The 23,011-nt window shown below is 43.6% G+C and overlaps 1 protein-coding gene across 4 annotated transcripts in view; it reads left to right on the forward strand.

Moving 5' to 3' along the window:
- The first annotated feature begins 507 nt into the window (after positions 1 to 507).
- The window catches only part of NOL4 (nucleolar protein 4), a 194,056-nt gene continuing 171,552 nt past the window's right edge, over positions 508 to 23,011 (forward strand). For all 4 annotated transcript variants that reach the window (XM_074146342.1, XM_074146343.1, XM_074146344.1 and 1 more), the window contains exon 1: positions 508 to 774. In XM_074146342.1, the coding sequence (XP_074002443.1) occupies positions 508 to 774 (267 nt within the window). The remainder of the gene's footprint in view (positions 775 to 23,011) is intronic.

Here is a 23,011-nt window from a genome sequence, read left to right on the forward strand (position 1 = left end):
GTGGGATAGTCCTGCCTTGCACAATTATTAAAGAGACTGATCACGTACCGTGGAAGGATAAGAGGAGCCTCCACCAGACCCCTTTCGCCTCCTGTGGAAAAAAAAAAATAATCATGAAGGAGAACATTGCCACACTATTGAATTGATTGCTGCCCCCCCCTCCTCCTCCCCCCCCTTACCCATCCCCCTCCCGGTCCCCCCCACCCGCCCGAACCACCACCACCACAACAAAAAAAAAAAAAAAAAAAAAAAAAAAAAGAGAAAAAAAAAAATCCGCCGGGATCTGCCTGCGCCGGGACCTCCTTCGCTCCGGCTCGGAGGTGGATGATGCATTTTTCATGAGCGCTGGGTGAACAGGTGCAAAGTGCGGCGGGGCGGCCCGGCCCCGCACCCCGGCCCGCATCGGGGCGGCGTGTCCGTCCGTCCGACCGACCGTCCGTGTGTGTGTGTGTGTGTGTGTGTGTGCGCCCCGGCGTGTGCATGTGTGCGTGTGTGTACTAGGAGATTATGGAGAGCGGCGACCGGGACATGTACCGCCAGTTTCAAGACTGGTGTCTCAGGACTTACGGGGACTCAGGAAAAACCAAGACGGTGACCCGTAAAAAATACGACCGGATCGTCCAGCTCCTGAACGGCTCCGAGTCGAGCTCCACGGATAATGCCAAATTCAAATTCTGGGTCAAATCTAAAGGCTTCCAGCTCGGCAACTCGGACGAGGTCAGTGGTGGTGCTGGAGGAGGGAAGCAAGTGCTGTACGTGCCAGTCAAAACCACGGTTAGTAGAGAATTGTCTTCCTTGTTCTATGTCGGCCGCTGCAGCCCGCTCCGGGAGCGAGAGGCACAGGGGGAGCCGCAGCCACAGTTGGCTCCTTCCTCCCTCTTCCCCCAAGTCATCATCACCATGTTGCGTTTGCCTGTCACATTATACACCGCCGAGGTCTTTTGTGGGTCCTTTTATTTAAAGCGATCGTGCGCACAACACACCCCGCCGGGTCGGTGTCGTTCTCCTCCTCGTCCTCGTTGTGTGTCGTCCCGTCCCCCCCCTTTTCCCCCCCCACTCCCACCCCGCGTCCCCTTCGTCCCCCCTCTCCCGGGCCACCGCGGCGGGGTTTGGGGTGGGCCATTGTCCCGCCGCTCCGGCCATTGTGGCGGGTCCCGGGTACCCCGGGCAGCGGCCCCCCGCCGCCGGCGGGGCCGGGTCGGTAGCGCACGGGGGTAGCCCGGCTGGCACAAAGCCAAGCCTGGCGCCGGTCGGTGATTTTTTTTTGGGGGGGGGAGGGGGGGGGAGGGGTTTCCTCGGGATATCAGTTGTTTTGGGTTTTTTTTTTTAATTTTAATTTTTATTTTTTTTAAAAATTATTATTCTTGTTTATTGTTAGCCCGCAGCCCCGGAGCCGCCGAGCGGCACGGCGGTGCCAAGGCTGGCTGTGCAGCGCCGGCTGCGATAGTTACCGGCGGCGGGGGAGAGAGGATGCTCAACAAAGGGAGAGCGGGGGTTCCGCATGACCGAAGGGAAGGGTGTATTTTTGTTCCTCGTTCGGGGGTTGCACGATTCTCGCAGCCATAAGGCTTGAAAAACTCGATTTGATGCGCGAGGGTAGCGTGGCATCCCCCGGCAGGCGCTGGAGCTGCAGGGCTCGGCGCAGGTCTGACAGCGGGAGGGCTATTATGCTTGGTGGTGGCAGAAGCGACAGATTTTCCTATTTAAGAAGATGGGGACTGTTGGCTGCAAGTAGGTTTTTTGCCTATTGAACTCTCTTAATGTTATCATTATTCTTACTTCTTATGCTCTGGGTCACACAAGCTAAGCTTCTTTTGTCTGTGCGTGGGGCGGGCGGGGAGGGGGAGCTGAGAAAGGAAACCCGGCAATTAAAAATATCCCTGCCTGGGCATTTGGCTTTGATGAGCAATATTATCTCTCTCTTTTTTTTTTTCCTTTTTTTTTTTTTTTTTTTTCTTTCCTGGAGTGGTAGCTTATTCTGACCTAACGGGAAGGTTGCTGGGTGGCGCAGCAAAAGGGGCTTCTTGGAAAGTGTTCTGGGTTGGGTTGTGACGTAGGCTGCCAGGGAAATCTGCCTCTCTCTGCCTCGCTGAAGTCATAAACCTGGGCATTCCCGGGGGCCGGCTTGTATTTGCCCCCTTGTCATCACCGCTGTCATGGTTGCAGGGAGGCAGAGGTGGGAAATTAATTTCAAGGAGTTTACAAATATGAAGATTGAAAGTGAAAGAGAAGCTCTGGATGGAGTTTGTTCCCTCTCTATGGTTTTTATTCACCAAGGCATTCTAGGTCTGCCTATAGATTCAAGTTATTTGGCAGTTTTCTGTTCTAGCGTTAGATGACTGATTGTGGATCTCTGACCCCAGAGGGTACTGTAGATACAATTTATTAAAAAAATGATGTCTAAAGCAGAAGTCTCCAATTAGGTCGGTATTTTTTAACATCTCCTCTGCTCACTGAAATAATAATTTTGGAGAGCCAGTAGGCAAGAACCTTTATTCCTAAGACTATCCTTTTCACTGCAAGTTCAAAACTGTAAGCAAATTCAGTATTTTTTTAAATTACATTGTCTACGCTACTAAATAAAAAGGCTAAGCTTAATTTTACACAATGGAATTTAAAAATCAAGTTCTCTTCTGGGCCTCTGAAACACAACACTTAGTGATGACCAGCTTGTCTGTTTTCTCTCACCGTTTCTAGGCCATGAAAGCCTGGAGTCCCACCTTGAATCCCCTCTTCTATTTTATTTTCAGATCAAATAATCAAAATTTTTTCTCATTTTTCTTTCCTTCAGAGATTTCAGTCAGAGCTTGAGCACCTTGCTGGTCTTACCTTTGTTCATTTGGGGAAATCATAGCCTCAACTGTGAATGTCTCTGTATGCCCCTATATATATATTTATATTCATATAGAAGCAACCAAGCAGGCATCCTAATAAAATAAGGATGCCTGCAAATAAAATCAAGAAAGGAGAGTTATCATGACCTATCTGTAAGCAGTTCCTGGATATCTCAACATTACTCGAACAATGACATATAAACCGTTAGAGGAAAGGTTGTGCATGTATGTCAAATTTCCTCCTGCTGGCCAACATAAATCTGTTGTCCAACACAAATGAGGAAAGGTGATACTCAGCACTCATACAACATTCAGCTCTGAGAAACAAACGCTGGCCCCCTTCTAAACCCGTGAATCTGGTGTCACTATCCCATCAAAAAAGGCAGAGGAGTATTTAAGTAGGCCCGTGGAGTGGCAATGGTTTGTATGAGCTATTGCCAGGGCAGGGGCAGTGCCTGTCAGGCGCTGAAGGCTCAGGAACAACCTGGTTGACAGAACACGGATGCAGCCCCTGGCCTGGAGAAAGCCAATGGCAAAGCTCCTATTGACTTCAAAAGGCCTAGGATTTCACCCAGCCAGGAATGATAAGTTATAAGGGGAGAGATCGGATTTTCATCAGACAGTAATTGTTGGTAAGCCTTAAAAGCCCATTCTCCCACTTCTTTAACTCTTGCTAATAATTTAAGAGTTTATTAATTTATGAACATTAAGAAACATCCCCACTGTTTCATTTTTTCCTCTCTCATTGTTTTCCCATACAGTTGAGCTTGTCTAGTCCGCAGAGAGAGCCACAAACAGTAACAGATTCCCAAATGGTGAATCTCTCCCTCTTCTTGTCCATAACTTGATCTCACCATAGGTAAAAGCAATTTCAATTTAAAATTAATCACTGCTGGCAGCATGAGCACTCCCTCTGCAGTAACAGGACGGATGAAATTACAAGTTGGACTCTATAGTCACAAGCTAGTCAAAAATAAGCAAATATTCAAATACTTCATTAGGAATTATTCTCTCCTTGAAGCTTTAAGATTTGCTGCTCGGCTTTGCTGTCAGCCAGAGAGATTTGCTCCTGATGGTGCTGTAATCCACTGCTGCTGGTAATTAGACATCATTACTGCTGCGTTAAAGGGAAAGAGAGAAGGAGAGAGGACAGGCTGGGGCTAATTAACTACTTGATTCTAATGAAAGAAAGAGAGCCTGATAGCAACTGGGAGGTTGCACCGGAACAGGCTAGATGTACAACACAGACTTAATTGAAGCAGGGGTGTCTTGCAGTCTCACAGTGGCTGAGGCTTGGTCTACTTTCATATTCTGTGGGCACTAGCACACGAGGTATTATTCTGTTTTTCCCTTGCCTGGCTGGTAAGTAGCTCAAAATCACAGGTCTATCTTCAATATCAAGTTTAAGCATGCCAGCAAGGAGAATGCATAGATGATTATGTGCTGGCTTAATCTATTTTATGGGTATGGTCTCCTCAAGAGCAACAGGAACAAATCAATTTCTGCATGTTCACATCCCTCTGTGGCCTAGGAGATGCACTTTTGGTCACCAGGCAACAACATCCCCTGCGAAACAGCCATTTTAGGTCCAGAGCGGGACAGCACACAGCAAGGTATTCGTACATGCAACTCAGCCAGTATCTCACTTCCGCAACTTTTCAGATTGCTACTGTTAGCGCTGTAGGTTTTCTTTCATTAAGCCCAAGCTGCGCTTTATGAAAGTAGTGAAATTATGCCTCGCCTAAACACACTGTATGAATGTGTTAGGCCAACCAATATGCCAAATGGCTGACAGTATCGACTTGTAATGGTTGGTACTCACAATCCATAAGGTGGTGTGGAACTAATATTTCTAGTACAATATCTTTTTGAACTATATACATGATTTTTATGGTGTTTTTTTTTCCTGGGTATTTTCTGTACAGTTCTTTAACTGAAACTATTTATCGATTGGAAACTTGAAAACAAATTTCTTTTCGCCACTTTTCTTTCTCTTGCTTGATGTTGCCCATAGACACAAACATGGCTCCTAAAATCAGTCTTAATTCAGAAGTATGTCAGAAAATAATGTCCCAAGCCGTATCGTTGGATTCTAAGCAGAACTTTTCTTTAAAAAAGAAGGGCCAAGATGACTGCAGGATACCTTTCAAATACAGAATTTACACGGTATTAGCAAACTAATAGAATATAACCTCAAAGGCCAAGTTCAGATTGCTTTTATGTATTATTAATTTGAAATGACTTTAATGAAATCACAAGCCTGGTAATGTATGAATTTTCCTATGTCTTCTTTTATATTTTCCAACTATAACCATGGAATGAACTTTCATTCAGAACCCACATTATCTTCTGTTTAGCTACATCTTTAGATCCTCCAGGAGGATCTGGTACCTCTTGGATTGCCGCTAGCAGACCAGTGAGGCTCTCTGCAGGTGCGGGGCTGTACTACTGAACCTGATTGCAGGATTTAGGGCTTAAAATTACAGTCCAGTCAGTCCTATGGAACAGGCTATATCCCAGCCCACATCTTGTTCTTTTAGTGGTGAAGAATAGTAGATGGACGTGTGAATTTATTATTTGGTTTGTTTGATTTTATATAAATGACTTTGCTTATGAACAATAGAAAAAACAGATCCCGGTAAAAATAGCTTATGCTTTAAATTATCTTATGTTTTAAATCTTTCATTATTTTAGGGCGTTTTATAGCAATCTGAAAATATGCAGCTTTGCTTCATTGCGTTTCTCCCTGTTTTTGTAGCCATCGATATACAAATTGAATAAAAGGGTTTGTCAAATATATATTGGTAGCTCTGCAGCCTACTGAACTGCCAGCACATAATGGCAGTAAGTACCACAGAAAGGTGATGCTGAGGGTGAGCTATAATTTATCCCAAGGTACTGTAAACTATCTGCGGTAGTTTACAGTCCCCCTTAAATGCACCTTCCAGGCTCAGAAGCTGCCCTATCCCTCCCCTTTTAAGTGCCCACCTCGTTTTCCTTAACTCAGGAAGTTCAGGTCTGCAGAGCTCTGTCTCCTCCAGTTACCCCCGCAGCCTCTGCCCTGCCGTTTGCAGACCTCCCGATGGACTCGGTGAGGAGGGATGCCGGTGAATCAGACAGACAGTGCTGGAAAATGGTCATAGCAGATGGAACAAAACCGGTTTAGTTGGCAACTCTTAATGCAGGCGTTCAACGAGGTGTTCATGAATAAAGAGAATAACTCTGTCCTGAAATTTAAAAATGTTAAAGCGGCCATATGTAAGGCGCCATCTCCACATGGGGGGGTGTGTGTGAGAGAGGCAAAGGGAGAGGAGGATCTGAGACTTCTTGGTAACAATGTTGAGCTAGAAATTTCCAAAGAAACATGAGCCAAAGAGAGAGAGTTTTAAAAGAGGGAGCATTTTAAAGTGCTGCTTCTGCAAAACTAGAAACTGTTAGCGTTACTTTAGAAACATTTAACAGGGTGGAGCAGTACCACCACAAAACCTACTACTGATATATCCATCCCACACATTCGATGAGACAGGGTGACAGATTCCGTGCCATCCCCTGGTACAGGCCAGGCTTGTAGCTTGAAAGCCCACACCTTTCCAGTGATCCAAACTAAAACCTCCCAGTTTAATTTTCATGCTGCTGTGAACCTTTGCCGAGAAGACCGAGGAGACAGCGAACTTGGTTCTTCAGTGTCTTACCCTCAGCCTCTTGTTAGCGAAGCTGCACTGGATTCAGTCATGATGCAGCAGGGCAGGGACTCCAGCCCAGACACTTCAGCCCTGATTTTCTTCAGGGGTACTACGTGTGTTGTTTCTGTGGCTACACAGTTCTGTGACCAGTGAGAAATAAGCAGGCATTTGCTAGCAGGTTGGCGCTAAAACGGGCTGATAGGCATCAGCACAGCATAATGCGACTTCTTCTGATCTTTTTATGGGGACTGTTTCTTTCACTATCTTTTTGGGGTGATCACCATTGTTCTTGTTCAATGCTCTAGACAGAAAGGAGACACAATCTGGAGAGACTACACAAATACATGCACAGAAAGACTCCGTGTAGAGAGGGCTTATCATAAACACAGGCCCCTCTGAGAAGAAGGCTAGTGCTAGTGCTGGAAAAATGTGGGAGTTAATGATTCAAATTTCATTTTACACTACAGAAATAAATTAAAATTGGCTGACATTGAACCATGAGGTTTGGTCTGGTGTTGAAAGGAGGCAACCAGCAGCTGTTGGTTTTGGTCTGAAGGAAGCTATTTGGGTCCTGGTCTTTCCCCATATGCAGGATACACCTGTTGAGACTTTGCTGGTAAAAGAGGAACAAAACAAGCAGGGCAAATGTTGAAGAGAGATATAAATGAGGTAGATGGGGAGAAAGATCATGAGACAGCATGGCAGGAAGCACTCTCCAGGAGGATCCTACCAGATTCTGCAGCCTCCCATGCACCACAGAGCATCACAGGAATCTTTTCTTCCTTGTTGAGTAGGTTGACCCTGACCAACAAAGCCTCCAAAATGAGTAGAGCTTTCCAGGACATAAAAGATGTTTTGATCTTGTATATGTCATTTTAAACCTGCCAGAGGCCTCTCTGACTTCAGAAAACTCAGGAGATACTAGTTGCTGTATGAGAGTTTGCATTGTCCTACAGCAGCACTGGAAATGATCCTGTAGCTTGCTTACAGAATCACAGAATCACATGGGGTTGGAAGGGACCTCTGGAGATCATCTAGTCCAACCCCCCTGCCAGAGCAGGTCCACCTAGAGCAGGTTGCAAATTAAAGGTCTTAAATTACCTTTTTGTTCTATTTAAATAATGAACCTCAAAACCTTACCTTTCCACTAGTGAGGTATTTTTTAATGGTTTATAAACGTAAAATATCCAGGTAGGCGTTGCCAATATCCAGGAAAGACTTGGTACAAGTTACGGCACTGAGCATTCTCCTAGATGCAAATGGGTTTTCTTAGTGATGATCAACTTTATCACAGGTAGTTGTACAGGCTTCTAACTGCTTATTCAATAATTCTGCAAGCTGCAAAGCCTGACAGTTATTATGTACGTCTGCAGGGATTAAAGCTAGTTGTTGAAATTGAATTGTGGGGCTTGAACCATTTAGTTGTATATGTGGATACTTTTCAACTTAAGGGGCTAGCTGTAGGGAATATTTTACTTTACCAATCTGATCTATGTTAGAGTTAACCTCAAGTAAATACTTTTTTCAGATATCAATATTCTGTATAGACTTGGAAGGACAATTTTATTAAAAGACCTACTTGAGCCTAGGATGAAACTCATTCAACCTTTTTCACTGGAGAACCTGTAATTAAGCTCCTCTGGGAAATGAGAGGTTATATATATTATATTGCCAGTAAGATCTGTGTCTGAAAGTTTTGTAAATTTTGTTATCTCAAAGTTTTTAATACAACAAGAGATGAATGCGATAACATTTTGCCTGTATTTAAGAAAATTTAGGGGGTGACATCACTTGCACTTAGTGATTTATGACTCTAACTCACCGTTCTAAATGTATATGTCTTGTGATTGCTCGCTTTATTGTCGACTCACGCATACCACTACCAGTATTGCCAGGTGGATTTTGTGGAAAACTTCTGTTCAAGGCAGATCCAGAGCTGAAGTAGCTGCCACTAAATCATGACCTACCTATAGGATAAAGCAGCATTGTGTTGGCATGTGGGAAATCAAACTTGTGAATGGACAAATGCTCACTACGCTGAGCTGATAGGAGTATTAAGCAAGTAATTATACAAGTATTTAGATACAATAAGTGAAGAAAGGCGAAGGTATGGCCAGAGGTTTCAGCAGACAGGAAAGACAAGGAGTATAAAAGGTTTCACAGAACTTCATTTTTCAGTGTCTATCTTCTCTGTTGTGGGCGATGAGGAAATGCCTGTCCTGGTTTACATTTTTTAGGTGACGAAACTGAAGAATGGTCAGAAATAGAGGAATAAAAAAGAGGTGATGGCAAAACAAGATATTAAATTGTAGTGCATCACCAGGACTAATACAAATCCAAGAACACTAAAGAACTTAAAAATGAAGTAACTAAAATATTATTAAAATATATCAATTGCCACTATGGATGGCAATGATACTGGAGGATGGCCAAAATGTACTAGAAAGAGAAAAAAAAAGGTGGTAAAGGTAGTTCATAGAAATGACAGACCATATTACAACACCAGAAAAGAAAATCAGTAAGAAAATCATTAAAAATAGAGTTGTTAAGTGTCAATATGAACTATACCTGGTGGGTGCAACTAGTTTGGATTTTGTAAGTGTTAATTATTTCCTCTAACCTGTTATGTTCAGAAGCCTTTTAAATGATTTTCAGGTGAACATTTGGTTCTGGCTTCCTTCTGAAATGAAACCAATCTGGTACTGACTTTACTAAAGCAGGGCTGAAACTTTGGCTATGGTGACAAATTAAAGCAGGTGAAGAGTTGGGAAGCCATAGTAAGCATTTGAGAGCGACACAAATGCAGTCCAATGTGTGTATATACACACACATAGGTATATATGTACACACATAAAACTCAGACAAATGAAGGGGTTTCAACAGTGGATGGAAATGCACATTAATTAGGTTAAGCAAGTAAGGGAATAATTGGGAGGGAAAATAGAAATAATAAAGGAAAAAGGAGAAATCATGGCAGGCAGAATTCCCTACAGGCTGTTGCCAGATGATTTACATTTTATGCCACTGTGTCATTAGCTTTTTGAAAGGAAAGGAAGAATTCAAGTTTTCAATCACATTTAAAATGTATAGAATTAGTATAGCCTCTCAAGGGAAATATTTAGGAATAATTTCAAACAATCAATAAGCGTATCTTCAATAAGCATAGCAGGGATAGCAAAAATTGGTATTAGGAAAAGTATAGAGAATCATATTGAAAACTTATTCTTCTCGTTAATTAAATGATATGTCTTTGCCTTTAATAACATGCTTAGTGTATTTACCTCATCTCTAAAAGGTCATGACAGATGAAACGTCCAGGAAAGGTAACTAAGCTAATTAAAGGGGTACTTATAAGAGAAATAGATTTTAATGGTTATGTCGCCCAGAAAAAATGAACGTTAAGAGAACATACACAGTAGAAAACAGACATGTGAAGATGTAGAAAGAAGCTGAGAGAAATGGTGTGGTGTACATACTGATCAACAGCAGAGAGAGAAAATTCAGCAGCCACCCTTTTTAATCCTATTCCATCTTCTAAGGCTCTTTTGACAACCATCTCAAAAGGTAAATTCAAACCCAGGCCATTGTTTCATAACCCGTAGTGTTGGGAGTAGAAAGTGCATTGCAACCCCTAGAAAAACTCTGGTCGATTCAGCCAAAATTTATTCCAAGGATTTTACAAGGGTATGATAGCTCCATGGCTCTCATAGGGAGGTAGTAGGCTCTTTACATCAGTTCAGCTTTGCTGGCTGGAGCAGAAGTGAGGACAAGGTCACGTTCCTGCCCCTCCTGCTCTGTGCCCGTGGGAGCGCGGGCATTGGCGATGGCACTTACCTGCTGCCTTGCTGCTACCCAGTGTCTTAGAGCATCTCCCCAGGTGTTTTCCATAGAGTGTCTAGCAGGATTAGTTACCTTCCAGCCCATACACACAACCCCAGGAAAGACTTGTGAAGCGCGATGAAATCCCAGCATATTCCCTTCCTCTTTGTACTGAATTCTAGTATTCCTGGTGGTCTCAGCCTTCATGCTCTTGTTTCATGAATAGATTATTAAGTTTTAGGTATGTGTTCTTAGGTTGGCTGAAGCTAGCAGAGGAAAATAATTATTGCGCAATGCACCTGGATGCACTGTATTTTGTTTAGGGATTCATTTGTTTATTTACTAATTACTGAGCTCTGAAACAACTTTTGCAGGCTCCCTTGGAGACTGAGTCTACATGGTTTGTTGGTCAGTGTGACTGTAGCAGTTTCCATGGCTTATTGCTGTAGTGATACTAGTAGTCTGGAGATACTACTAGTCTGGAGGACGGAAGGGGACCATCAAGTTTCTGAGCTCCAGCACTATCCTATGTGGACCAGTGCATGAGATTACTGTGATTTATACGGAATGTTTGCAATGAACTGCCTCTGTTTTCCAGTTTACTCCACTTGTGATGAGAAGTAATGCGCTTTTTTCACCTCCGTATTTTTGTCTACCTGTGCTAGTGTATTTCATGTGTACTTGTTGCAACCATTACCAAACTCTTACTATGATCAGAAGGAAAAGAGCAGAATTGTTAGAGAACTTATTGCAAATATGAGAGGAAATTAACTCATTCAGGTGATGACAATTTCTGGGAGACTTTGCTTTTGACTAGTCTGACCAACAAGTGTGGTATATATATAATTAGATGACTCGTCCCATTGCATTTCTCAAGAAACTGCAGTGGAAAAGTAAAAAAGAATGTAACTCATTCTTTTCTCCCTTAATCTAGATATAGTAATACTTTTTTTTAGTGAAATCTTTTTGATAACCTTTATTTTTTTGTATTCTGACAGTTCAGCAAAGCCCCACGGCCACGGTTGCCATACTACTAAAGTATTTCATTTGTAGTGAGCAAACAGCTCAGTCTTCTTTTAATGAGGGCTATATTCCAATTCCAGGCATCTGTCAAAAACCTGTAGTTCAGACAGACCACATCTATTTACCCCTTTTTGTCTCAATTTGGGCTTATCCCACAAGGAGACGGGGTAGTAAGTTCTGTATGGATGCAGCAGTAAAACCCAGAACTTCTCAAAAAGACGTATATTGTAAACTCATTGCACTTTGCCTCTGCTTTTTTAGAAAACCTACATGAATCCTCTGCTGTGTTTTACCAGTGCACAAGGCCTGGTTATCATTGTTTTGGTGTAACTGAGAGTTGAATTGGGCATATGGTGAGCTTTCAAGGAGTTTAATTTGCACCGAAGCAAATAATAAAGCAATATAAATAAAGCTAGGTCTAGAGCTGAATAAAGCTGGTTAAAATAAAACTACTTCATTTTTAATTGCCCTTCTGTATAGCAGATTTCAGTATTATTCTCTTCAAATCAGCCCAATTTTGGCAAGATACGTCAGACTTTGAGGAAACTGTAGAACTGAAAAGATTTCTTTACCTCTATTCCTAATTGAGCCCTACATTTTCAACTTGAACCAAAAGGACTGCTTGCAAAAACTGAGTAGGAAAAAGCATTCTTAAACAGGAGAAAGCAGGTCAAATTTTATTACTAATAGTAAGTAGAACTTTTTAATTAATAGAATTCTAATGAACTATGTCTTTTCCACTACTTATCGTTGAACTTTAATGAATTTATAGGTAATTACCAGATTTTTTTTTAGAAATTTAATTCTTAATAAATGCAAAGTAAGGAATAATTTCACATATACAGACTTTAAAAATTTTAACAAATTTGCATTATGATGTTTGGTGTAATTTGAAAGCAGGCAAATAACCAAAGTACAATATAGATGGTTATGTGAAAATATTTTAAAGTGAATTAGTACTTTGCCTAACAGATCCAAAGAGTAAACTAACAGACTTACAAAAGAAATGAAAAACCGTAGCTATAGGAAGCTGGAAGGAGTCAAGCTTGTGAAACCTGGGAGGCTTTGAAGGACCAGTTCTGCCATCCTGATTGGTGCTGGATGAAATCCCCTCTTGGGATAGGACCAGCAGAAGGTCTGCGAATCATTTTTTTGGCACAAAGATCATGCCCCTGTTTTGAAGACATAATGCCGGCCTTGGGTGATGCTCAGGCTTTCTAATGGCTGGTGCCCGGGGAAGCCAGTCCACCCACAAAGCATCCACCGTGTGCGCCCAACACCCCGATCAGGTGTTGCCAGTTGACTGGGTGGCAGTGACTGAATTCTCAATAGGATACATTCAGATAAAGTTTTTCTATTTGTAAAGAATAATTTACCTGTAACTGCTATCCAGTTTTGCCACAGTCTATTCCAATGTGTTAGACCAGCGCTTAGTAAGTGTATAGACATGTTTATAAAATCTATAAGAATATCTAGAAAGGTTTAATTACAGCAAGGCGAAATTCAGTTGTAAAATAATACTAGGAGCACCCTGCTCCCATCCCTTTGGTTATAATCTTTGCAATGCCAGAGTTGCACTCACCACAATGCACTGTACAGACAGCTCTCTGTTGTATAAATCCCCATATTCTGATTGTTTAGGGAGGGAAAAACCAAACTGGAGAAGGAGCTTGGTTTTAGTCCTTTAAATTCTCCATATATTTAAGTTGATTAAAAGTGCATCTCTCATCATTTCCCCTTCCCAACTAACCATACACAACACATCATACACTCAATTACAACTGTTGAGTTTGTTTGTTTGTTTGCCTTTAAGTATTTTCCTTTTTCTATGGATATTGCATTAGGACATCTGCTATGGGGAGAATTCAGATCTCTTTCCCTTTTCCCTGTCTCTTTGAACTATATTTGCATTAGAGCAATCCTGCTTCTAGTAAGAGTGGAAGAACAAATGGAGTAAAGTGTTAAAGCAAATCAAATATAAACAAACTTTGGCTTAATAGCTCCCTGTGAACTCATCTTAAAGCAAGGAAGTCAGCTTTGGGAGAGGTGGAGGCTGGGGAAAGTAAAATAAGCCCAGAAAACACATATCACACATTTCACAATAATAATAAAGCTAATGAAGTAAACCAAGTAAAAGAAGGCTGATACTTCCTGTTAATTTGGTAATAAAACTCTATTGATCTTCAAAACTAGTATTTAAGCAGCTAAGCATACCTGTTGGCCACCTATAAGAATGAAACAACCTTAAGATATTATCTACCTAACAATTAAAACTGCCTGGAAAATGTGAGGAAGATGAAACACGATTTTTTGGGGGGCATTTTTCATGGATATTTGATTTCAGCAACATTGTGAACAAATTCTATGTCTATTCCCCAGCATTTATTTCAAATTGGAGTTTATTAGTCAACATTGAATTTAATGAGTATCACAGCATGATATAGCAGAAAGTAGCTAAGCAGAATGTTGCTAGACACTAAAAAGCTTGTCGTTATACAAACAGGCAAATAATTAATATAGATACACCTCGCAATTTGAATTTGAATGTGTTCGCCGTTGTGTCATAGCCCCAATATCTATTGATGTCCGTGGTGCTATGTGTTTTTTTCAAATCTTGCCATTTGTCTTCGCTGCTGCAGATTATTATTTACTAATAGCCAGAGAACCATTTTTTTTCCTTGTGTTGCCTTTATTTCCAGACCTTGGGGCCTGCTGCTTCTCATTTTGAATTCCAATCCAATGGCAGGTGCCAAGATTCAAATGTATATTATCTATGGGCAGTAGGATCAGCCTGTTTGTGTAACATCAGTTGAACTGAACCACTCACTGTGCTGGCTGCATTTTAATATTTTTAATCTTTCTTTGGAAGGTGTGCTATTTTGGTGAGCAACCAAATGCAGCCTAAGCTGCACACAAGAGGAGATCTGCAAATGGGTTTCTAAATGTAGGCTTCTGTAAAATTAAAAAAAAACCCAACACCCAAAACCACAAACCAAAAAAACTTACAAACATGAAACTGGAGAATCTACTAGGTCCAATCCACCCACTGCCATCTGGAGCAATAAGTTATCTATCTTATTTATCTAAAGAAGACTTTGGACGTGACATGAGCAGAAATGAGGTGAATAAGTTGAGCTGAAATAATTTGTACATTAATCTTTTAAAACGTCCAAGGCCAAGAAGGCCGATTTTAAGAATTGCTGAATGACATTACCATAATAATGTGAAATAGACCATTTTAAAGGCAAAAAACTGTTCCCACTAAAGTCAATAGCAAAATCCCACTGACTACAATAGTAGTAGGATTGGTCTGCTAAGTAGCAAACCATGCTTTAAAAAAATCAATACTTCAATTTTACAAGGTAATATGGATAGCAGTATAGTTGCCTATTACCAGACCCTGTAGTCTGTGGATTTTATCTCCCTAATAATACCGAGGTTCAGCACCTATCTTATGAATCATTGAGAGGAAAGACATAAGCCATTTCAGAGCGTTTCCCCTGCCCTGAGCCGAGGAAGCTCTCCAGAGGCAGGATGCGCTGCACCGAGCGTGCCTCCATCAGCAAGGATTACTCTGAAAGGAATGACTGCCTCCCTCGAAAAAAAAAAAAAAAAAAAAAATAGCATTAATCGCTGCAGATCTCGCTGTAGCGTTTGATGCCCACAACTTCAATTCCAACTCCTAATACGTGTCAAAAATAAATAGACGTGCCCTGAAATGGGTCAGGTTTTCATCTCGAACCACACCACAAAAAATACGGGTGACTTTTATTTTGCATTTTCCTCGTTCGTTTCAAGCACTGTGATGTAAACCAGAGCTGTAACCCATACGTTCCTCTTTACACAAAGGGTGTATGTAGATGTTAACAGAAACAGAGCCAGACTTCGGGGAAGGGGCTGTTATTTTTCCTCACCAGCAACGCAAGGGCAGGCAGGCCAGGCTATTTTCATTCCCTGGAGCTCAAACCATCCCCTGCAATACAGACATTTTCTGCGTCCCTCTGCTCCGGGGCACGCCGTACCCCAAAAACCCACCGTGCGTGACGGGAGCTGAAGCGGCGACAGGCCGTGTCTGTGTGTGTCTGTGTCCCACCCTGTCCCCCCCGGCGGGGCTGCGGTGCGGGGCGGCGGCGGGCCGGGCGGCGGTGACCCTGACTCCATCGGACATAATGAGCGCAGCGGTTCGGCCGCCGGCAGACATTTCCTTCACCCCTCCCCCTGCAGCCATATGGTGCCGCACACAACCGCCGTGCGGGGCTGGGGTGTTTCTCTGTGTGAGTGTGTGTGCGCTGTTGTTGTTGTTATGTGACTTCCCCCCTCCCCGCCGTTGTCCCCGCGTCCCCCGGGGGTGCCGCCCGGTGCTGCGGAGCGCACCTTGGCGGGGACGAGGGGCTGCTGCGGAGGGACCATCTGCCGGGGGCCCGGGGGCCGCGGCCGCCCCGCGGGAGGCAGCCCAGGCCCGCGACGCCAGCTGGGTGCGGGGGCTGCCCTGAGGGGCGAGGAGGGGGCCGGAGCGAGGGCGGGGGGCGGCCGCCTCCCCCCTTCCCTTCCCCAGCCCGCTGCCGGCTCCGCCGCCGCCGCCGCGGCTCCATTAATTGATTCAGGGCCCGGGCTGGCATTGAGGGCACGGGGGAGGGGGGAGAGGGTGCGGCTGTGCCGGCATCGCCTCCCCCCTGCCTGTTCCTATGGTAACAGTGAAATACCTCCGGGACATACACACACACGCTCACCCGCTCCCCACTCCCACTCGCGAAGCGGGGGGAGACCCGCCCGGCCACGGCCACCGCGCCCTCAGCACCGCCCCCCCTCCCCCTCCCTGCCGCGCCGCCCGGTTCCCATGGCGACGGGTTGCGGCAGCACCTGTGCGGCTCCCGCCCGGCCATCGTCCCCCCCGCCCTCGCCTGCCGCCTCCCCGCAGCTCCCCGCCGCAGCCCGGCCTGGCTCCCGCGGGGGCCGGCTGCCAGGCTGTGCCAGCCCTCCAGAGAAAGGGCTGCTGCGGTCGGTCGGGGCTCGGGAGGATCCGAGTCGGCCCGCAGCCGCCATCCCGTCAGGCGCCGGGCTTCGGCCTGCGCCCCCGCGGCCGGGCAGCGCCGGCCCCCAGCCAGCCGTTAGCCAGCACCCCCACGGTTAAACGTGCGGGCAGCTGATATCGTGAGGTAAAATGGTAGCTCCGGTGTATTTTCAGCGCAGCAGATGCCCCGTGCCTGCCCAGCCTGGTGGTTAGTGCTGGCAGTGGCAGCCCCAGAATGACGCCAGCACCGGAGATGGGCGGGTGATGGCCGCCGCTCTCCGGAGCTGTCCTGTGGGCGGCCGTGGGTGGGTGTCTACGCCCGGTTCCCGACAGAGCGTGGGTGCTGGTGAGCGCAGGTGGCACTGGTGACACAATACCGTGTCCAGTTTTGGGCCCCTCACTACAGGAAAGACACTGAGGTGCTGGAGCAGGTCCAGACAAGGACAACAGAGCTGGTGAGGGGTCTGGAGAACAAGCCTTATGAGGAGCGGCTGAGGGAACTGGGGTTGTTCAGCCTGGAGAAAAGGAGGCTGAAGGGAGACCTTAGAGACGCTCTCTACAACTACCTGAAAGGAGGTTGTAGAGAGGTGGGGTTCAGTCTCTTTTTCCCAAGTAACAAGCAATAGGACAAGAGGAAATGGCCTCAAGTTACACCAGGGGAAGTTTAGATTGCATATTAGGAAAAATTTCTTCACTGAAAGGGTTACCAAGCATTGGAAGAAGATGCTCAGGGAAGAGGTGGAATCGCCGTCCCTGCAGCTATTTAGAAGATGGGTAGATGTGGTGCTTAGCAGCATGGTGATGGTTTTGGCAGTGTGAAGTTAATGATTGGACCAGATGATCTTAAAGGTCCCTTCCGACTTAGATGATTCCATGATTCTATGATTCTATATGTCTGGTACCGATTTCATCAGGGTGGTCCCAGATGCCCGCAGCACACTTGCACTATGGCCGTCCAGCCCATGGACATCCCAGGCCTCTGGGAACTAACGGTTTGACTCAGGGAAGCCCTTGTCTTTGGAAACAAGCCCCAAGACTCTTAAATAAATTCACCATACCATGACGTGATGCCACATGAGACCCTGCTGGCAGATGTAGAGCTGCCCAACGGCACAGCCGCTACATATACTTGCTGTAAATAGTGACATGTTGTGGTTGGCATGACTTGGGCTGCAGGGAATGGAAATAAAACCTTGTGCCACTGTCGCTGCTGGTGTTCACCCTCGCTTTCTGCTTTTGCCCAAACCCAGCACTTGAGGCACCTCTTCCTGGTCATCCCTGGTGCTCTCTTACCCTGTGTATGTAGCTATATGGTATGTAGCATAGTATATAGTTGTGGCTATCGCTGAAAAATAGTGTTGCTCAGCTTTTGTCCCTCAAGGTGCTAAACAGGCTATTACAGGCAATATAGGTGTTTGCATATAGTTCTGATGTGAAAATGTGGTTCTGGATCCCTGATGTGCAAATATTAATCTGATGTATTTTGAAGCCAGCCCCGTCCTTCAGAAAAAGACTTGTGAGTCCCTTCCTCCATGTAGCTGAATGGGGCAGCCCAGAAACTGGGGAAAGAGGGTGGATAGAGGAATGTCCTTAGCCTCAGGTACTAGGAGAGGTTTCTCTTTTAGCCATAATATGAGAAAACTATTTTTTATCAGCTTCACTATATGCTGAGTTGTGGGTCATCCAATACAGCTGTAGGACTCCCGTTGTCTTTAACAGAACATAGCTGAGACCTAAAAACATAGTAAAGTATCTGGCCAATAATGAAATCACCCATGAAAACAAGAATTGAATTCCTTTGTGAAAAAGCAACCACAAAACCACATCTGTATCCTAAAGATGGTAATGTAAAAAAGAGCAGGAAGCTTTCTCTTTCTTTATAGATGTTAAAATAGCTTAAAAATAGAGTGTTATCAATTGTTACAATTTCATTGTGAGTCCCATGGTGTTTGTAATTTTTTCTTGAAAATTCCCATCTCCAGTCAAATGCTCGTGAAAATTCTACTTTAACGTTAAAAAAATCAGACAAAAGTAATTTAGTAATCCCCATAGCTGTATGGAAGAGATTGTCAGTCTTAGCAACAACTCCCTGTCAGTTTCTCAAAATCTCTCAAGGACCATGGGTATTTCATTATCAGCCTTTTGACTGATGAGTGTATAAAATGCTGGTGGTTAGTGTGGTTCTAGAGACCAATAGGGTTTATTTATAAACTGCAAATAGTCTTGCAGGCTGCTGTTTGAGAACTTTCATTTTAAACTCTGCAAATACCCCAAATGGACCTTGCAGACTTAGAAACCAGGAAACAAAATGAGTGTGTTTTCTCCTAAATCATAGGATTTTAATGATTTCAATTTAATGATTTTAAAATCATTATTAAATTGGGCCTGGAGCATCTCTCTTATGAGGAAAGGCTGAGGGACTTGGGTCTTTTTAGTCTAGAGAAGAGAAGACTGAGGGGGGATCTGATCAATGCTTTTATTACTTATACTTTTAAATACTTAAAGGGAGGGTGTCAAGAGGACGGGGCCGGTCTTTTTTCAGTGGTGCCCAGTGACAGGACAAGAGGAAATGGGCACCAACTTGAATATAAGAAGTTCCACCTAAACATGAGGAGGAACTTCTTTACTTTGAGGGTGGCAGAGCACTGGAATAAGCTGCCCAGGGAGATGGTGGAGTCTCCTCTGGAGACATTCAGAACCCACTTGGATATGTTCCTGTGCAACCTGCTCTAGGTGGACCTGCTTTGGCAGTGGGGTTGGACTAGATGATCTCCAGAGGTCCCTTCCAACCCCATGTGATTCTGTGGTTCTGTGATTCTGTGATTTTCCATACCCTGTTTCATTAATTCAAATACCAGTTAAATAATTATTTTTTAAAACAAAGGTCATTAAATATGAAAGACAAGAAAATGAAGGATAAAATTTCAGCAGAATCCTTTCAACATAATGCCTAGTAAGCTCTTTGAAAAAAAAATTCAGAAGGTGCTCAAAACAACAAAAACAGACTAAAATTTAATTACAGAGATAGGAACACTGAATACATCTTAAATTATATAAAGCTCAGCTTCATAATAGGGGAGACTAGAAGCTTCGGTTTCTGAAGTTTACAAATCAGATTGTAAAATCTTAATATGAAAAAAATTGCATGAGTGTGCTGCACCATATAGCAAGATTTGGAGAAGGAGAGCACTCTAGTAAATGGCTTGCTGAAGACCGTATTTCCCAGGTGCCGTCTCACCACAACCAGGCAGCATTCCTTCTGCAGGAACACAGGACCACAGGAGGATCCAATGTGAAAGCAACGTGAATGCCATTATGTCTTGGCCCCATAATTCTAAAAGATTGAATTCTGTGGGACCAAAGATGCAAAATAAATTGTTACAACTAATACAATCAATAACTCACAAGAGTTAATTCAGAGGATTTATAAGGATTGAGTTATACATAGCATCAGTTGAGTTGATTGTAATAGTTCTTTCTAAACCATTATAATCATCACCATGATAAAAAGAAGTGTGGCCAGAAGGTTGGAGCAGGTGATTCTCCTCCTCTACTTTGTGCTGGTGAGACCCCACCTGGATTACTGTGTCCAGCTCTGGGGTCCCCAGTACAAGAAAAACATGGACCTGTTGGAGCAGGTTCAGAGGAGGGCCACGAAGATGGTCAGAGGGATGGAGCATGTCTCCTGTGAAGATAGGCTAAGAGTGTTGGGCTTATTCAGCCTGGAGAAGAGAAGACTCTGGGGAGACCTTATTGTGGCCTTTCAATACATAAAGAGGGCTTATGAGAAAGATGGAGAGAGACTCTTTATCAAGGCCTGTAGTGACAGGAGAGGAGGCAATAGTTTTAAACTGAAAGAGGGTAGGTTTAGATTGGATATAAAGAAGACATTTTTTATCATGATGCTGGAAGACTGGCCCAGGTTGCCCAGAGAAGTTGCAGATGCCCCATCATTAGAAGTGTTCAAGGCCAGATTGGACGGGGCTTTGAGGAACCTGGTCTAATGAAGGATGTCCCTGCCCATGACAGAGGGTTGAACTATATCATCTTTAAAGGTCCCTTCCAACCCAAACCATTCTACGGTTCTGATTCTATGACTCTCTCTGTAATTCATGATGCATGATATAACTGAGGTCTGGGAAGGATGAATACAAACAATAGGATGCTAGGCTGGATGCTGTCACCTAAATAGTTTTCTCTGTTTCAGTGAATCATAGAATATACAGAGCTGAAACAGATATGCTGAATGGAGAAGGAATATCTATAAGCTATAAGCAGAAACAACAAGACAAAAAAAAAGATAAACAAAAAAAGGACCAGCTGAGCAGAAAATCTAAAAGGAGAAAATGAAATGGAGCAATACTTGTTGCTTCAACATCCGAAAGCTGAGGGAGTTTCAGAAGGATTTTTTTGGGTATCATCAGAAATCATAAAATGTGTTTGTCGAAAAGCCTGAAGAAAAAGTATTCCTGACCCCTGGAGAAGGAGAGTGCAATGATGGCATTGTGTTGTGAAGTACCCTCAGATGGCAGATTGCTGTTAAAAATGACCGAGCGAGATGGGAAATGGGATGTAGTGGTGAACAGATAGGTGGGATAAAACCCCAGATACAGAATGAAACTCCATCCTAAATGCACTGTATCACCTGGTGACAGCTACCTCAATGGTCTGTTCATTTTTCTTAGGCAACGTTTAGCCAGCTTGCCATGACAGTGAAGTATTATTGAATCAAATTGAATTTAGTTTCACACACACCCATATGTAAAAAAAACCCACACGTATTTACCAGACATACAGCTGTGCCTGATGTCTCCCCGGAAAGCAAATTCCAGGATACATGCAGAATACCCCCAATGAAAAGTTATGCTAGAAATGATTTGATTTGATGCAAAATTACTGTGTCATTTCCTTTTAAAGACTGTAGCACTCAAAATATAGTACTGTAATAGGCTATTCGCACAGAACAGAACAAGGCTTGTCTGCATGGTCTTTGTAACATTTTCTTGGCGATCCATGCTGATTTGGCCGTTGTAGACATAGGATTTTTCCTAAAACTAGAGTTTTCCTAGTGAGGGAGAACTGGCCTTATATGTGGTTTGGGTACCAGGTGTGATTCATCAATAAAGTAATAGCATATTTCTCTTAGAGCAGACAGGGCTTAAATGATGTAGATAAAGTACACATTCAGTCCACATAACCGACTCCATCTGTCGGTGCAAGTGCTGCAAAACCTTTTAGGTTATTTGGTGATAGTGGTTGCTATAAAGTGCAAGAAAATGAGTGGGTGCAATGTATTTACAAAGAGAGAGATGTGATACAAGAATTCCTACTACACTGGCATCCTTGATTTTACTAAATGTTTCACAATACACATGATCTCTTTTCTGGAGTACATCTTGGGAAATGTAGTCCAGGAAGGATCAAGCCTGGCGTGTAAAGGAAAGGTGAAGGTTTGAGAAAGCAAACTGGAGCTTCCTGTAGGCACAGCGGCATCTCAGAAGATGCAGTTTAATGTTGAATTGATGCATAAAAAACAAAATATTGCCTTCGCAAATTCAGTCCTTGTTAGTGTTTTGTTCAGCAGAATAAAAATATTGTCATTTATGTTGTCAGCAAGATGAAAAAAGATGTTGGCTCTTCTTGTAACATAGATTTGAAGCTTTATACCCTTAGCCATCTCTAATGTGTATGTGAAACTGTGATCTCTGTGTCTATATCAGCTTCACTGAGGAACTGAAACTGATGATGGTGTGTCCCTATAGTCCTTTGCAGGCAGAGCATCATTTTAGAGAGAATAGGACAATTTGGGAGGTTGAGTCGTAGTTTATTAAAATCAGTGTGTCTTCAATGAGATTTTTAATTATGTTATTATTGGTGAAGAAAGAATGTGCTAGACCTCTTGCAAGGGAAGCTGTTTTTGGCAGGAGCTGAGCAGGAATTGGGAGCTACGCTGGAAACAAGGCAGTGACATGGCAAAGCCTTAGGGTGGTGATCACCTATTTCTCACTGCCACTGTGAGGACCCTGCTAACTCTTTCTCAGCAGATATGATCTAGTGTGGCAGAGAAATTCTATTCCCTGAATGAGTCCTAGAGAGTGTTATCATTGTGTCTGTCTTCCTAGCGAACATAACTAAGGAACAGCAGCACAGCAGTCTGCAGACCTTTTGTAGCAGGAGGTTGGGATGGGCTCAGCCAAAGATTTTGTGTTTACCTCTACTAGTCTGTAAAATAGTCTCTCAGAGGCAGCAATGAAAGCTACCTCAAAAGAGTAATTTCAGACAAGACAGAAGAAAGTACATCATGAACAACAGAAGGCAGTCCCTTTTCTGTCAGGGGATGGGCTAAGTGACCATTTTATTTTTCTCTCATCATCTGTAATGTCCGTCATTTTGTATAGTACTATTCATCTCAAGAGATCCCATAGCACATTGCAAGCTAAACCGTGAATTACAACTGGCTCTGGGTTGGATGCCTGTATCCATCAGTCAAACTGTACACAGCCTGTGTACATAATGAGAGGAAGAGAAACATTATTGTCATTATTATTACTGAAGACATCCAAGTGCTGTGTCCCATTATCTTAATACAGCCAGTATACACAGAGGAGCGAGAAAATGGGCAGGTCACTTAATATTGGTGA

Source organism: Numenius arquata, chromosome 4 (assembly GCF_964106895.1).
Source record: "Numenius arquata chromosome 4, bNumArq3.hap1.1, whole genome shotgun sequence".
Taxonomy (NCBI): domain Eukaryota; kingdom Metazoa; phylum Chordata; class Aves; order Charadriiformes; family Scolopacidae; genus Numenius; species Numenius arquata.